The 17,738-nt window shown below is 50.5% G+C and overlaps 1 protein-coding gene across 4 annotated transcripts in view; it reads right to left on the minus strand.

The window, feature by feature from the left end:
- Window positions 1-17,582, minus strand: part of PTBP1 (polypyrimidine tract binding protein 1) — a 29,985-nt gene extending 12,403 nt beyond the window's left edge. The window contains exons 1-5 of one of the 4 annotated variants that reach the window (XM_084499040.1): window positions 17,430-17,582; window positions 13,588-13,618; window positions 2,524-2,599; window positions 1,412-1,584; window positions 293-439 (exon numbers count right to left, since the gene is read on the minus strand). In XM_084499040.1, coding sequence (XP_084355166.1) covers window positions 293-439; window positions 1,412-1,584; window positions 2,524-2,599; window positions 13,588-13,618; window positions 17,430-17,437 — 435 coding nt within the window. In that variant the 5' untranslated portion in view covers window positions 17,438-17,582. The remainder of the gene's footprint in view (window positions 1-292; window positions 440-1,411; window positions 1,585-2,523; window positions 2,600-13,587; window positions 13,619-17,429) is intronic. The other 3 variants (XM_084499039.1, XM_084499041.1, XM_084499042.1) reach the window with 3 other exon arrangements.
- Between the last annotated feature and the right edge of the window lie 156 nt (window positions 17,583-17,738).

A 17,738-nucleotide genomic window follows, 5' to 3' on the forward strand; every position in this document is an offset into this window, starting at 1 on the left:
TTGGACAAAAGCTGTTATTGGAGACCTTATTCCATGAACTACAAGTTTGTGGTAGAAGTCAAAGTAGCAAATGAAAAACTACTAGTGAGGGGAAAAAGGCAATCAAAAGCACCCATGCTGAAAGCAGTCTATTAGAACCTAGATGAGAAGCATTTATATCCACACTTTCACAGGAAATCAGCATGCTTTTTAATACTTTCATAGTTAAACCAAGTTTCTTGAAACCAGCAGCAAAATCATCAGCTGAGAACTGTCCGCCCCTCCCACCAGCACAAGGTAAAGAAGAACTAACTGCTTGGTTTGGAGAGTTGTCTGTCTTCAGCTCCTTGTGGTTGGAGAACTGGATATAGATGGGCTGGCTTCGAAGGACTGGAGTGACTGTGGTGTAGTAGTTTACCATGGTGTTGGCTGCCTCCTCTGTATTCATTTCTATGAAAGCCTGAACAGAAAGCCAAATCAATCAATTCAACATCTTTCTAAAGCAGCTCACACTAGGAGACAACGTAACACTCAGCGATAGCACATGGTTGATAAATTCAGGAGGAACTTGCAGTTGAAACAAAAAGCATTGATTTCCACACATTCACACACCAGACTGACATTAATGTAAGGTTTCAGTGACCCTAAGATCTTTACACTACCCTTAGTTAACTGGCAACCACGGAAACATCTGCAGGAACACCAGAACAGAGCAATAACCCAGACTCTGAGCACTTACACATTACTTTAAGCAACTTTCCATGCTTCTCTGCAGAGCTGTAAGCCTACTCATTGTTCCACACCTTTATGGTCTCCTCTACTTCAGAACAAGAATGCAAGGGATCGTAGCGAGTCATTACATTAAGTACTTACATATAATCATACCACGCAACATATCAGAGGCGCATTTTCATAATAAGATTAAAGACATAGTATTTTAAGTGATGATTAAAGTTGGCTTGCTTTTTTACTCCTTAATTTGTGAGACGATTTTAGTTACCAAACTAGTGCACACCTTCTGCATTACCCAAGAGTGTTTCAGCTTTGCCTGGTTCATTTTCCGTACCTGTAAAGGTGTCCTTAATATGCAAAGTCACACTGGTGGTTACTCAACTACCAAGCTAACTTGAGTGAAAGAGGCCGACTCACAGCACTGCTGTCCAAGTCGTTTACCTGGTCTGTAATTTAAAACCAAGCATAATGCTAATTATAAATGACAACCAGTAATTACGGACTTGCTCCATGCAGTCTGAAAATAGTATTTTCTACAGCTCATGGGACAATCGTGGCGAAGTAAAACATAGCATGCAGAAGTTATTGACTCCTAATGCACCACCGTTGTTCAAGCAACTTAGATCTGGTTTACTGATGACAGAATCTTTGACAAGATGACAAGTCTTTGACAATCTCCGCTTTCAGTTAGGAACAGTACCTGATTTTTTCCTTTCAACATTAGAAGATTGGTGACCTTGCCAAAAGGTAAGCCCAAAGAAATGACCTCTGCCTCCGTAACGTCACTGGGCAGTTTACGGACGTGGATTACTCGGGACGGGACCCCAGCACTTCTACTGTCACCTTTGAATTTTTTGCTGTCGTTTCCATTAGCTGTAAAAAGAAAAAAAAAGAAAGTCACTGCTTAGAAGAGCAAGTTCCTTGCAACATACACATACCTACTACTTCTGACATATGGTGCTCCCCCCTCAGTTACTGCTGTTACAGAGAAATTCCATGGTCTAACTTACCCAGAGTCTGAATACACATGGTTTTACTCATTTTTCAAATTACACGAATGCGAGTGACGTAGCTGAATGCCAGTGCAATGGAATCAACTCTCCAGTGGCCATTTTACAGCCTGTTTACAGTACATACACAACCCCACCCACAACTCTATTCCATGTAGGTCTGAGCCATTAATTTTAGACTGCTGCTTTGTTCCTTTTCACTTTGACATATTCTTAGCAACGAAGCACTTTGAAAGGGACTTCTTAGATCAAGTGACACTAAAACAAACAATACGACTCAAATGTAACTTTAGATCAGCTGGATTATACGTACAGCAAAGACTACCAGCAGCACAATACCAGACATTAGCTGATACAGTCTGGCAGGGAAGCTACAGGCAAAACAGTAAGGGCCTCAGAGGCATTTCATGGCACTGGCAAGCACAGAAGGCAAAGTTCTGGACTCAGCACCTAAGAATTCTGTCTTGCAAGGGATTACTAACCTCTAGATGGTGTAAGACTCCTAAATAACAACAAATTGATATACACAGACAAAACAATCCTACATTAAATTCACCTGTGCTTTGAGTCAACAGCAAAACCTGCACATTCTAATGCTGTAAAAATCATTTCAGCAACTGTCCTGCAACAATTTTTCAGTCTGCAAACCTTAAAAGTACAGGGCAGAGACTTACTATTCAGCACCATCTTACAACACGCTCAATAAGTATTAAAAATAGAGATTTAAAAATTAAGATAAAGTAAAAACAGACCTCATAGTACAGTATTTTTCATGTTACTCTTTTCTTATGGGCAATATTACCTGCAGAAGAAGAGTTGCTGCTCATGATAAAGGGTCCGTTAGTAACACAAGTAGAGAAAAGCTCGTCAGATCCCCGCTGGAAAAGAAAAGAAGAAAGGTAAACTGACAGCATCTTTACTAAATCCTATTCAGGTATTCTGAAAGCAGAAAAACAATTGAGATTAAGTTGTAGAGAAGCTGAACAGAAGTGAAAATATACTGACAGTCAGCCTCATTGTCATCATAAATTAAACATAAGTAAGATCCAATTTAGTAACTGAGTAGCACTACCCAACAGCTAAGCACTGGGAGTCTCAAGGAGCTGAGGCATTGCTGAGTTGTTTGAAGCCACTAAATCAAGCGTCATGCACTGACATTCACATTTTTTCCTTAAGAAAAAAGGACCTGACTACTGCTGTCAGATGACATTTTCGTTCTTTTAAGTTAAGCTAGAACGCTGTAGCTGATCTGAAACAGCAGAACAGGTAGGTCTCACCTCCTCATCAATTCCTAATGCCGTTCATTACGGTGAGAGCAGCCATTTTATTGGGGGTTACCAAGATCACAGAAGTCTTGAGCAAAAGACAAGTTACAATGCATTTGGTCAAAGATGCCATTTTCCAGCAACTGTGAGACAACGCAACTCGGAGATGTTGAGAATTGAAAGAAATGCAACTCTTCCCCTTCCTCCCCCCAGAAAATGGGGGGGGGGGGGGGGGGGGGGGGGGGGGGAAATCAAGAAAGTGAAGCTCCCAGGAAAGATCTACTTTTATTATTTATAGGAGTAGGAACACAATAGTTTGCACTCTTCTAGGACAACAGTAAAAGTCTTAGTAAGCACACTCCAGTCAGAGGACACAGACAAGCATTCTGAAGTGGAGAAACCTGAGTATCACAGGTACAAAATCTGGTCACATCCTTAATTTTGTACTAGGAGCTTATTGCTAAAGTCGTGGCTGCTTGCAGAACGAGATGCTCAGAGCTTGCCAACATCTTTGATTTTTTTTCCATCCTGCAGTGTCATACATTTTGACTATGGAAGAACAAAATGTTTGATCAAAAGCTAGAACAAACTGCTCCTACTGGAATTACACTGCCCAAACTGATACCAGAATTCACAGAAATGCATTTATTCTGGGCCTTTTAGTAGCTGGAGGCATGGTCTAATTCCTTCTATTGGCATACAGGCAGGGAAGTGCAGGAGCTTAGCATTTCCCTTCACTCCCTGAAAATAATGCTAACCAACCTCAAGCAGATCACTGTAAGACATTGCAGTTCACTGCAGCGTTCCCTGCACTGACCACGACACCGTGCTAACCTAAGGAGGAAGTATGAAAAAAGCATTACTAAGGCAAGAAGCAAACACTACAACAAATTACTTCTTAGCACGATCTATGCTTACACAAACGCCACTTAAAATCAGTAAGAATTTCAAACAAGCTACAGAGAAGACCTCAAAGCTCACTGCAAGCAGCAAGCAAACTCAGTAACAGAAATCCAGCTCCAGAAGCACTTTCTCGTAGCTTCCAAAATGATTTTTACAGCGTCACACCAGAAGACCTCTACCAGCAGAAAAAAACAACCAAGCTCATCCCTCTGCTAACTCCAGGCACCTGGATGGAAACATGCCCTGCTGCACACCACAGCCACCAGAAACCCTATCGCCCCCCGAGCCCCGTATCTGGTGGCCCTGCAGTAACAGTATCTGCGAGATAACAAAGGCTCTGCTGCCGCTCCAGCAAACAGGTTGGGAAAGTAGGTCACAGAGGAGCCCCAGAACAGCGAGTTACAGACAGAGGGGTTTGGGTGGCGGTTTTGCTTTTTTTTTTTTCCTTTTCTTCTTCAAATCTTGAATTTCTCGTCTGACAACTCGCTGCTGCCTCTTCAAAGACGAGCTCGAGGACTTTGATGTACTGAGGAGGGGAAATTAGGCAGGGTTCCAACACCGTGCTCGGTGCTCTACTGCTGGTCACCTGCCCCCACTGCCCAGGCCCTCCAAAGGCAGCACCCACCCAGCAGTGTCTCCCTCTCACAAAGTGCTAATTAGCAATAGGCCTTTTAACAGCTGCTCTAATTAGCACTGGGATTCCTGAGTCCAAGCAAGAGGCAAGCTAGTCTGGGAGGCTATTATACTGCGAGCCCATCCTTTTGATGACAAATTAACGCGTAATCCCAAGGCAAAGGAATCCACCAGCCTGCTGCAAGCCCTCGTGCGCCCCAGCCAGCCGACTTCCCGCGGCTGGGATGGGACCAGCAGCTATTTCCAAGAGCCGCCCAGCAGCAAGCAAACCTCCCCGTGCAGGCCGTGTTTATTGGCCTAATGAAACCGCTTGCATCAGGCCCTAATGGGCCTTCAGCTCCCAAAGAGTTCTTCAGGCACTCGTAAAGCTCAGGACAGACCCGGCTGCAGCACTCCCAGCATGAAGCAAGGCATCTGTGCGAGCACACGGCCAGCCCCTCGCTCCCCGTGATGTGCTACGAGCAGCCACGTATCTGATGCTAGGAAACTACAGCCTAAAAACAAATGTTTGTGTGACTGGGGAAAGAACACAAGTTCCCTGAATTCAACTTTCCTAATGGCTTGTTTGGAATAAACGTTTTCCTGCATATTTACAGATCTACTCGCAGCACTCGGAGTGCTCACTGCTGCTCGTTTCCACATGTCAGTGTTTCTTTAATGAAAGAGCATTTCAAATCCACTCCCCTCTTATCTTGGAGACAGTCTCTGCTGCCCGCTGTGACCAGAGCCAGGAGGCAGAGGGGGATGATTGTTCGACATCAAAAGCAGCAGCAGGCAATTTGTAAGCTTCCCAGCTGGAAGTACGTGCAAACAGAGGGGGACGACCAAAGCAGTTGGACAGCCACGACTCCGAGGCCTTTCCTCTACACAGGGGAACTTCAGACCCCGCACAGCACCGTGCGCTTGGACCGACGCCGCTCCAGAGCCCTCAGAACCCCTTTTCCAGTACACACCCAGGAGGTGCAGGCTCGGGTTAGGGGCCAGCAGCACAGCCACAGGGCAGGCAGTGCAGGCAAGCTCTCCTCACCAGCAGCAAACTGCCCCAGCTGCTGCTTTCCCCAGCGGCCGTCTCGCTGCTCGTCAGGGCTCACCTCCTAACTGCAAGGAATCTCCAGCGATGGTTGCTTTCTGGAAGGACCTAACCCAAGGTAAACTGGGCACAGCCACTCTTAGCCTGCACACCCCGCCACGAGCTGCGGGAGGGATCCTTCAGAGCTGCAGCGATCACCAAGAGCTCTTCCCACACTTCAGTGCCTTTTCTCCAAAACCACGTCACAAATAAATTACACTGCTCCACACAAAGCAACCTACTTCAGTAGGCCCAGAAGAAACAAACCAAGCCTGGCTGCCTCAAAGATTTCACTTTAAATGTGAGCTGCTCACCACCAACAAAAACGGGTGTTGGGTATTTGGGGCTTTATTGGAGGAGCCCTACAAGGGGTATGGATTCTGAAGCATTATGATATTATTCGGTTATCTTTTAAGTGTAAAACCAGGGTGGGAAGGAAGAGGCAGGGTCACCCCGCAGCACTCCTCCACCTTTGTTCTCCCCGTGCCCCGGGGAGGCCCGGCCGTGCCGCACGCAGAGACACGGCTCTCCCATCTCCCATCGTGAGGCCAGCAGCCCTGCTCGCAGCAGACACCAATGTCTGTGGGCAGTTCTGCTCAGGCAGTTCTATTGCAGCGGTGTTTTTATGAAGAGATCGCCACCAACAGCAGCACGCCGACAGTAACACCGCCCTCCAGACCCCTCCATCTGAGCTAACAAATCTCTTCCCACTTACAGGAAATACACCATTTTTAAAGCGGCATCGCCAAATCTTACCTAGTCCAGGGTACGGCTGCTTCTGCCCCCAAAATCACCGCGTGGACACGTTGCTGACAGGTAACACGCCGCCCGGGAGCGTTTCTATGACAGCAGCCTCCTTTTGTCTGCAACACTCACGGCTACAAAGGGCCTGTTGCTCAAGCTGCATTAATTTAATAACACACTCATGCTCCGTGCAGGGCTGCTATCAATACTTGAGTTCCCTTCCCTAACTCAGGAAAATCTGCCAGGCAGAATCCCAACATCCCGTATTTTCTGAAGTTATGTCCTCAGCTATCCCCCAAGCTCTGTTGTCTTTGCTTTAAAAGGAAGTTTTAACAAACAAGTAAGAATTTTGAACCAGTCTAGGCTTTCCCAGCTTAAAAAGCAATCGTTAATTCATTCAATTACAAACTGCCTCTTTTTCACTAGGATATTACCTAAACTTAACCGCAGTGGGGAGTTAAGAAAGCCAGAAATTATCTCAGCTTCCACCAGCACACCTTGAGGTACTGCAGGAATTCTCAGCTGCCCTATGTACCTCGTTATCCACCTCAGACCCAGACACTCCTTTTAAATGGATTACAATAAACCCACCACATCCTGCCTATGCAGAAGGCTAGAAACATACACAAAGTAGAGGAGCACCAAAATAGGAGTGTACAGACAAACAGGTGACACTACTACACACTAACGGCTGCGAAGGTTATGGGCAGAAAGCAGAACGTATGGCAAAAATGGCAAGAATGGACAAAAAGTATGGCAAAATGGGCGTGCAGGAAGGGAAAGCAATGCCGACTGAAGGCCAGCTCTAACTCCAGGCCTGCCAAACCTGAGGCCTACAGAAGAAACTTTATCCCTGGCCCACTGAGCACATCCTGCACAGCAGCAGTGCTCTGCCTTGGCTATGGAACTGACACCACGGGATGGCTTCAGCAGGCGGAGGAGAGCAGCACCCCTCCACGGGAAGGAAGGGGGATTTAACACAAGCTGCAAGCTGCCGTGCCTTCACAAAAAGCAAGGCAGTAACCTTCACAAAAAGCAAGTCCAGTTCCACCTGGACACACCCCCAAAAAATAAACTGAAGATCTGTGCTGCTCAGAGTCCTCGGTCTGCTCCTCCAGGAGTTCCCCTTTCAGATTAACGCCCCCTGCCCAGTCTCGTGACTGCCTGGCCAGAGCCTGCGAGCTTCATCCTTCTGCTCTACCTCCCCTGCATCTGCAAAAAGGTTTTGGACCCAGTAAGAGACTCCCCATAGTTTTACACAACTACACACAGATCATTGAGAAGCTTACACAACCCCCCCTGCTCTGATAAGAGCGGAGAATTGTCAGAGCACAAAGAACTGAGCATACCCGAAGCATGCTTCAAGGGCTCCGCGCGACGTCAGGCCCCGAGGAGTTGAAGAATGTGCGCTTCCAAACCCCGATTCCCTCCTTCTTTGCAAAGAAACTGGTCAGAAATCCAGTCTGATGACATCACTCACGCCCATTGTGCTGCATTCCAGCATTTTCTGTTGAGATTCAAGAGCTAGGAACAGGACTAAATTTAACCTACTAGGATGAATGATGCCAGTTTTCTTCATCTTCCATGGAAGACACTGCCAGCAAGGTTCGCTTGCATCCCTCCCACACGCTCCTTTTTCCTCTCCTGCCTCAAGGATTCTGTAGTCACTTAAAGGTGCAGCAGTGTAAAAAAACATTAGCAGACAGTCTTTTTGTGACAACACCTCCAAAGAACACGCGATAAAAGCATATCCTTCAATCCCAGGAAAGTTTGAAAGCTGAGATTAACACAAAATAACTTCAAGAGCCTGAAGTGGCTGCTGAGTGAGGCAGGGCGCTGCTGCCCCCAGGCAGAAGTCAGGAGCTCTGGTGTTCATCCCTCCTCCATGCCCATTTGAGGGACGTGCAATCTCTCATCTGATCAGGCCCAAAAGCAGGAGTTGAGGACAAATTCAGCCCCCCAGATGGCTCATGGCTGGTTTTTATGCACCAGTTCAAATGCAGACACCCCCTCTACCGTTTATGGACACACAAAGCTTCCCGGGGAGGTTCAGACTGTGCACACCTCTCAGCACCTTGAGGTAGGGCTGCCGGTCAGAGCGCTGCAAGGAACCCGGCTCCTCAGGAAGCTGCTCTCCTACAGCACGCAGTGCCCCGACAGCCGGTGCGGCCTCCATCGGCCCGTGCAGGTTGGAGCCTGAGCCACCAGGAAGGGAGGCATCAAAGCTGCTGCTCGCACAACCTGGGGGATTTCGCAACGGGATTGCACCGCGCTCAGCTCAGGCTGCCCGTGGAGCCGGATCCCCGGCCCCTCCCTGCCTTGCTCAGCCCCAGCTGCTATGGAGACACCCTGCGAAACAAACCTGCCCTTTGAGCAAATAAAAGGTGGGGCCATGTTAAATAGCCCCAAATTCCTAAACCCTACTGAAGTAATGCAGTCATTCTTGCTCTGTAGGATAGCACACACCCAGGCTTTATGATACACCGTTCCCAAGTTGAAGCTTAACTAGCAGTCAGCCCCGAGCTCTTAAAAATCATCGCAGTGGAGCTGGCTGGCTCTCGATAAAGCTTAATGCAAACACTATCAGAAAGAAACGCTGCTGCATGAGTCACTCTGAAACAAATGGAGCCTATGGAAATGCCGTGACCAAATCCAGAAAACAGCAAATCGACCGTGCGGGTTTCGGAGGAACTCCACGCTAATTCAATCCCACCTACAGCAGGGTTGTGTAACAGCCAGGACCTGCTTTAACAGAAACCAAGCAATTACACTGAGATTAGCAAGACGCGCATGCTGAACTCAGCACAGCGCTCGTCAAGGCTTCACATGAAGCTTGAAGGACGGCTGCACCAGCATGGCACCGAGTTTCAGGTTCACACTCACTCCTCCTTGCTAGTGAGATGGCAACTGTCTGGTTTGACAAGCACTGCAGAGTGACCAGCGTCCACCCCTGCACTTGGGACTTTTATTTCCTGCTTTTGGTCTCACATTTGTGAAATACTTTGCTACCTGTGATGATTTGAAAAACAGGGGGGCAAAATAGGCTTAAGATTAAAATACTGAGAATTTTCTACAGCCATTTTATCAACAGATTGCTCTCTAGGAAGTCTCACACAATTTCATCTGCACCAGGAATCACAGCTTGTTTCCCTTCCAAATGCATGTAATTTCAGCTAGCTTCCACATCAAATGTTTTAGATTTGTTGCAGAGAAACTGCTTTAAACAGCTCAAATAGCTGCCTCTGGTCGCGATCCCACCTACCAATAGCTTACAACTCCATTAAACAAAGAACTGGGAGTTTCCCCCAGCTACCTGAGGGCTTCCCCCGTCCCCCTGCAAGGACAGCTGGCTACAAACCCAGGGCAGGTGCCTGAGCCCTGCACGCAGCAGCTCAGCCAGGTTAGGTGCAGCAGCCTCCCCAGCACAAGCAGCAGCCGTGTGCTCGCTGCACGCATGTGGCTCACATGTGTGATCACGCCTGCTGCAGGACGACCACAAGAGCCAGCTTGTTGCAGCCTCCAACCGAAGCCATAGGAGGGGACTGGAATTTCCTCACAACATTCTTGGCCTGCTGCCTGAAGCCATAATTACTGTTCCCATGGCAAAGATCCTGGCTTGACCACAAATCACTCCTGTGCAGGCAGCCTGTATCACACTCTAGCAAACCCCGTTTTAAAAATTAACTTCTCAAATGCCACAGACGTGCACTGTACTTTTCTGGAAGCGTCACCCTTCAGAGAGAGCTCAACCTAACCGAGACACTACCGCATTGTTCAGCGCCTAAACTCTTCAGCAACCATTTTTAATTGCCCAAGTGCAACTTCACTTAAAGACCGATGATATATCCCAGCTCATACTCTAGTAAAGTCACCCAGCTCAGACAGTGCACGGGTCAGACCTTTGAGCCCAAATCCAGTCCCTCCATCTGAAGGCCACGCTTCCTTTCCAGATATTAACGAAATTATGGGCAGAAACAAGTCAAGTCAGTCAAGTCATGTGTTTCTGATCTGCAGGGCATTCCAGAAAGCTGTGTATCGAGGGTCCTGTAGCAGAACTGCAATGAGCTTCCTAAACAGATTCATGCACTTTAAGCTGAGGAGCCTGAGGACTAGGTTAGACGTGAAGCCCAGGAACAGCCACAATTCCCTCCCTGCTGAACACGAGCCCAGGCAGCACAGTGCAGTGCTCAAGCAGAAAGCCAGGAGGAAAACACCCAGGGACTTCAGTTACAGAGCCTAAACATAACAAAGACCTCCAAACAATGAGTAAGCATGTGGGAGTACCCGTAATACATACCTTAAGGATGGGAGAAAAGTCTAAAAGGCACCAGACCCTGCCTTTTTTGTTTTAAAAGTAGAGCAAACCGATACATGTTTTCACAAAGTCTTCAATTTCAAAGTTAGACTGTAGCAAGCCGGAATGCTTTACAGCAGGAAGACGACCAAGAGGCCACCGTAAATCATCTCTGACAATTGGCTCAGCAGTGGTTTAAGTTACAGGCACTTTTCCTACTGGCCTGAGTATTCTCCAACCTTGGGACACTCCAGGCACAGTAAGAACATCTAAAAAGGTGCCTGGTGCTCTCGCATCAACGTGCTGCTGGAAGCAAACCACGAGAGGACACAGCTTCGGGGGACTACGGTCTCCTAGTACTTGAAGCTGCACAGAGCACTGTTCCTACCCTCTGTGTACATACAGAGTAAGAATGGGCAAGTTTACACCTCAGACCAAGTTTTCCAGTGGAAATTTTCACGTCCAGCCCAGGAGCTGAGCCAGCAGGCTCTCCTGTGAGCAACGCTTTGGATGGATACTAACAAACCAGGTACATCCCGTCTGAACACCACTTCTGTGTACATGTTTTATAAAGTCAGCAGATCACAAAGCTGCAATTACACAGCATTATAACTTATCAAGCAATTATGAGGAACATCTGCTTCTGAATGGGTGGGGGGGGGTCGGTTAATCCTTGAAGCAATTTCAGCCATGCCCCAGGGATCAGAAGAATGCCACTGGAAGAACAGAGCTCTACCACCGTAGTTATTTTAGCAGAGACAACGCTGGAATGCGTCTGTGATGTTACAGAAACCTCCTGCAGGCTCTCCAAACTGCTGCCTAACCAAAGGAAGGTAGAGCAAAATGGAAGCAACACACCAACAGCAGTATTTCAGAAGAGCTGTAGCCAGTGAGGTTTTACACTCACCACTGAGAGGTTTTTTACAAGGAACCAAAAACCAACTCGGCGACGCTTCCTGCAGCCTGCACCTCCCTCCACGTGAGTCCCGCGCCCAGAGGCTCTCTAACAGCGCAGGAGCACAGGGCAGGCAGGGGAGGCAGCTGTACGAGAAGCCCTCCCTTGGCTCCCCGCTGTGCACAGCCAGGACTCCAGCCTAAGGCAGCACCCGTGGAGCACGTTACAGCTTACTGCAGAACCACCTCCACCACACGAGCTACACTGACACGGCCAATGCCTTGCTTAAGCACTCAGACAACATGGCTCCATCAAACACGCTGTAAAACTTACCTTTATCAAGACGAGTCACCTTGTCTTTTCCTTCTGCCACCCTACGTTTTGATTCAATTTTCTCACAGCCTGCCTCCAGAGCTTCATTGTCAGCCCAAGCTTCTCTCACCACTTCCTACCCCCAGCACAAGAGCTGTTACAGCTCTGTCCTGCGCGAGGAGTGAAAGCGCCAGCACAGGATTCCTCCCAGCCCTCATTTCAGACATCTGACTGTGCTGTGCTGGGACTGCGATGGCCCCGCAGATGGGAGTGATGAGGCATGCAATACCACATCCTGCAGCTTCTCTAGATTCACTGAGAGGACTACAATTACAGCTTCAGAAGCTTCCTGGTCAAGTTTGGTTATATAAAACCACTTCTTAAAGCTGCAGAAACTGGAGATTACACAACATTCAAACCGATTTAGGGGACTTTTACCTAGATCGATCAGTTTACAGGAAAAGGCGTCAAACTGCCCTACAGCAGTCCAGGTAGGACTTACTCCACCTTTCAACTGGCTGTGAACTATTAACCAACCTGAGGGTCCCACCAAGCTTCTCCTCCTCCCTCGATGCCACACTGAGCTCCTTGCAGCAGATGGTGTTCTCAGCCAGAGCCAGACACCATCGTGTCACTACAATTAATTCAAATTCAGGTTATCACACCAGGAAGTTAGAATAGCCCTTCCCCTACACGTGCTGAGTAGATCTCCTTTGTGTTCAGTGGATCACTAACAAACAGGCCTGTGCTCTCAGCAGTCACATCGAGCTCCCTGCTTCCAATGTAGCAGCTCCTTGCTAAGAGCAGTTGTCTGCAGTGCTTCTGCTTCGCTGGCAAACCTAACAGAGCTCCCACCGCCCCAGCTCCCTCAGGTGAGTCCTGCATCACACACTGCCTCACCTCGCCAGCCTGTTCAAGCTGCCCCACACATCCCTGTTTCTTCCTTAACAACGAGACGCTAACACAGAATTCAGGCCGCTAAGGAAGCTCTAAGATCACTACTTGGAGGCCAACATTCACAGACTGATACAAGCTCGCAGTGCTGAGCTCGCTGTGATCCTGATCCCAGAGCATTAGCTACGATGTTCACTCCATGTCCACCACAGGAAATGAAAAGCCTGTAACAGAGGAGGGAGTGCCAGTCTGTCCCGCACACTCCAGCTCACCATTCCCCAGGAATGTGCCTTCATCCCTAACACAACGGCTATCGCCACCCGCACAGATAAGGAGGCTCCTGTCAGCACTTTGAGTTTCAGGGCTAGGCCTGCACTTTCAAAACCTGAGACCAGAAGGGTAAAGGTCATATTTACTGTACTCACAGGAGATAAAAATCAACAGCCAAAACACTCCTTTTTTTGTGGTAGACGGATTTTTGACATGTAACTGAACAGGAATTCACATGAACAGAGGAAATGGAGTTCACGAGAGAAGGGACCAGTTTCTCCATTGAGAACCGTTGTCTGGCACACAAATAACGAGCACGGCTTGACATTTTAGCAGGGGAAAGGGCCTTCTAAATTCAATAATGTTCTTATAGGACAGTTGATAATCAATGTCCAAACGCCAAGAGCTAAGTGCTGAGCCACAATAAAAGTTTTAAATGCACATGAAACTGAATTACCTTCTGGTTAAAACCAATTTACATGGTACCAGAAATAACCCTTTAAACCTGAAGATCGACATTTGGTGAGGCTAAAACTAGGTCAGATGCTGAGCAGTGTAAAAAGAGAGAAAAAGTGAGAAGTGCCTACCTTTGTACCAACTGTTATATCTTGGACAATGCTGTAGAAAAAAGAAAGAAAAGGATTAAAAAGTTAGATAGGTTTGCCACAAATATCCAGCATAGTTTACAGTAGTAAGAAAAAAGCAAGTCAAAGTGCACAGTTGTCTTTGCAGGTGAGCCAAGGACAGTTTATACAAAGAAAAATTATTAGATGGTGATGGTGGAGACCCAAGACCCAGCAGTCCGAGAAAAACGCAGCTCTTCCCCTGCCTAGCACGGAGCTCACTCCTCCTTCAAGGGTACCTCAGGGGCCAGAACCAAAAAACCCACACAGTGAAGTCCAGCATCCTCTGCAGGAACGGGATGCGAGGAGGAATCACATCTTTGACTAAGTCAATGGCAAAAGTGGCAAGAGCCAACTCCACCACCAACAGTCCCCTCACAGCTCCTCAAGACCTATCCAACGGAGTCACCTCCGCTGGGCTGGGCCCCTCCAGCCGCAAAGACGTTCCCCGAGCAGCAGCAGGGCCCTCAGACGCCCACAGCCCGGCGGCACCACACGCCAGACGGAGCCGGGGCCGTTCCCTCGGCAGGCGCCCGTGCCAGCGCCCCGGAGCCAGCCCCGCGCCAGGCTGGCGGAGGGCAGCGAGGAGCAGCCCAGGGGCCTGGGCAACTCCCAGCCGAGGGAGCGCTGGTGCACAGCATTCCCCTCCCGAGCAGTTTCTGCTCAAGAAATACTCCTTTTCCCTAACAGACCTGCAGGAAAAGGCAATTAACCCGTACCACGTGTGTGCAGACCTCTCACAATGAGAATTGCTGCCGAAGTGCCCACTGCGAGCAGCAGCAGTGCTGGCTGCACCTCCAGCAGCTCGCACCAGCTCTCGGCAGCAGTGCCCAGTTCACACCACTCGCCTACCAGAGCGGCTTCTGTCACCGAGGGAAGCAGCACGAGCTGCCTGCAGCCCAGGTAATATCCCAGAGCATTGCAGTGCCTACGTGTTATTTTTTGTGGCAGGACTCGAGGCAGGCAAAGGATATCAGTTACACCCCTGCATTGAGGATTTTTCTAATCCATTCCATGGTAAAGCAACAATATGACACTGGCGAGCAGAGACGATAACTTTGGGTTGACACACGCAGCACTGCCTGTCCCAACTCGCTCCTGACAGTCACAGCTCCAGAGGAAGGGACGCAGAGCTGGCTGGCTAGCAGGCCTGCAGCAGCTTCAGGGAAACAGAAGACAAGCAGAACACAGCGCAGTCACTCCTACAACACCAGGAAACCTGAGGCATTCAGGGCAGCTCTACAGTTTGAGTGATTTAGCACCAAGCAGTTCTTCTTTCCCTACCCTCCTCCTGCAGCACTTCTTCATTTTTCAGGGAAGTGAGCACTGCTCCTTCCCTCCACGCCACCCGCCTTTCGCTATGCCCTAGCACGAGCAGGAGCCAGCTCAGCTCCTCGCACTTCCTCTCCTGCCCCAGCCTGCCATGTCATCACAGCCAGAGCTCCAGCCTCATCCCATGGCCGCTGCTGGGCGGCTCCACCACGGTCACGCTTTTTTCCCCCCTCTCTAAGGGGCTGCTCCCAGCCCCTGCGTGGGAATGCCGGCCTTGCCGCCCCCCCTGCCCAGCAGGACAGATGGGTTTCGCTGCACTCGGAGGGCCAGCAGCACCGAGCTAATTAAACCCATCTGTACGTATCGGCCTAAAGAATCGTAACCGTCCTCTAGGAGTTACTGAATACTTCGTGAGCACGCATTTCTTCGGATAAAACACACACATTCACCCCGGGATTTTCGCAGCCTTCACAAACATTTCCAGCAAAGCGCGGTACGAGCAGGGAATCTCTGAGGTCTCCAAACCTCTCGGACTTACCCCCGAGCAGTTTCTCTTACTTCCTGTTCCTCCTGCGGGCCTCACAGGCAGGAAATGTTTTACATAAAGTAGCCTTCACAGGGAATAGTCTTTAAAATTATCCAGCAGGAAGAGCTTTTATTTGCCAAGAACTATCGAGTCCTGGAATACTCTCGTTGTAACCCATCTGATAACAAACGCCACACGAAACTAGCAGTATTGAAGTATTTTTATTAAAGAAATGGGATATTCTTCCAGTTTACTTCTCCCACAGCTTATATCTCAAAGCTGCATTCTCGTCCTGTGTCAGCCTTAATATGGGATTAATGTTTTTATGTTTTCTAGAAGAGTCGGCAATAAAGCCTTCCACAGAAGTTATTTTACACAGAATGAGACGATTCCTGCACAGTAAGGATCGAAATTCAGCAGCGCCAGTGAAACCTCGAGGTCACTTTCCAAAGCAGCCTTTCCCAAATTAACTCCTTGCATGTTTTAAAGCAGCTTATTCAATAGTGATTGATCACTTCAAAAGCGTAACTACACATCAGTTTAGGTAGCAGAAGTAAAACAGAAGGAACACAGAGCCAGAGAGGTGTCACACCGCCAGCTCACAAAACCCAAAACCTCTTTCAAAACAGCTTTTGAAATTTCAGCAGGGGTCAGCTTTCACGGGGTAAGCAGATCACACACCAAGATCTTTAAAAACTAATGAATAATTAAGCATCGCATTATACTCAAACTTCAACAATGAAGTAGGAACTTCTTCACCAGGCACAATAAACCAGCTTTCCCAGGACCCAGGATGAACACAGCCGACAGAAGCTGATTTTTAGCACTAAAACATGTGATCTCACATGCTGAGTTTTTTAAACACCATTCAGCATGCCAAACAACTTGGAAAAAGCAATGGAACGGCATCCTGGGCTGCAACTACATTCATTTTAAGAGGTCTAGACTTTTAGGATGAAAACACCCCAGACAAGGCTCTGGCAGAGCTAAAAACCAGACGGGGCTGTGCCTCATCCCCGGCACTGCAGCATCAATACAGGGGAGAGGAGGCCCCGAGCTGGGCTCCCCCGGCTGTGGGGAAACAAGCTCCTTACGGGGAGGCCTTTACAGAGGTATTTTAGGCACGGACACGGCGCTCTGGAAGAGAAAGGAGCCCGCTCGCTAGGAAAACGCCCAGCGAAGCAGACGGGGGGCACGGAGCCCTGACGGAGCTGCCCCCGGGGGAGTTTTAAAGCGCTTCCGAAGCGGGGCAGCGACGAGGAGCGGGGGGGGGGGAACCGCGGCTGCCCCGGGACCCGCCCCGAGCCGGGCACAACTTCCACGGGGCCCCGGGCCCGGCTCAGCCCCACGGGGAGCGGCCTCACCCCCCCCCCCCTTCCACCGCCACCTCCCCGCTTGCGAAAGCGCCTCACAATGGGCGCGGGGCTCGGCCGCGCCCCCGCCCCCCCCCCACACCCACCCAAAACCGAGCCCCCCCGGGGGGGGTCCCGGGACACCGGGGGGCACCCGGCCAAGCGCACGGAGCCGCCCCCCCCCCCCCCGCACCCGCCCACGCTCCGGGAGGGTTCAGGCGGCCCCCGGGGGGGCGAGCGCGGCGTGAGGGGGGGGCCGTGAAGGGGGGGTGCTGTGAGGGGGGGCCCCGCCCGCCCCAGGGCCCGCGCCTCAGCGCCGGGGCGGCGGCCGCGGAGCAGACACCGAGGCCGCCCCCGCACCCCCCGGGCACCTCCTCCCCCTGCGGCGAGCACGGCCCCAGGGGCAGCCCCCCGAGAGCCCCCCCCCGGTAACCGCCCGCCCCCCGTTCCCTGGGTACCCCACCCCCTCCCCCCAGCGGCGGGGGCGGCCGCGCCCCGGGCGCCCCCCCTGAGGTACCGCCCAGACCCCGGGTCCCGAGCCCCGGCCGCGGCCCCCCCCCCCGGTCCCGCGGAGCCCCTCAGGGGCCGGCGGCGCTCCCCCGCAGGCCCTGGGTGCGGCCTCGGGCGCGGCGGGGCCCGTTCTGGCGGGGACTCACCCGTCCATTGCACACGGAGGAGACCCGCAGGGAACGGAGCGGAGGCGCCGGAATAGCAGGAACGGACCCGACGGCTCCGTGTTATAGACTCACAAAATGGCGGCGCCGCCCGGCCCGCCTCGCCCGCGCCGCCGCGCCATTGGCTGCCGGCGGTGTCACCTTGACGGCAGGGGTGGGGAGGGCCCGCCCCCGGGGGTGGGAACCCCGGAGGCTCTCCCCGAGCCTATTGGCTGAGGGCAGGGAGAGGGGCGGGGCGACGCGCCGGTGTGCGGCGCGATTGGGTGGGCGCCGGGACGCGGCTGGGAGGAG

Source organism: Aythya ferina, assembly GCF_964211825.1.
Source record: "Aythya ferina genome assembly, chromosome: 26".
NCBI lineage: Eukaryota > Metazoa > Chordata > Aves > Anseriformes > Anatidae > Aythya > Aythya ferina.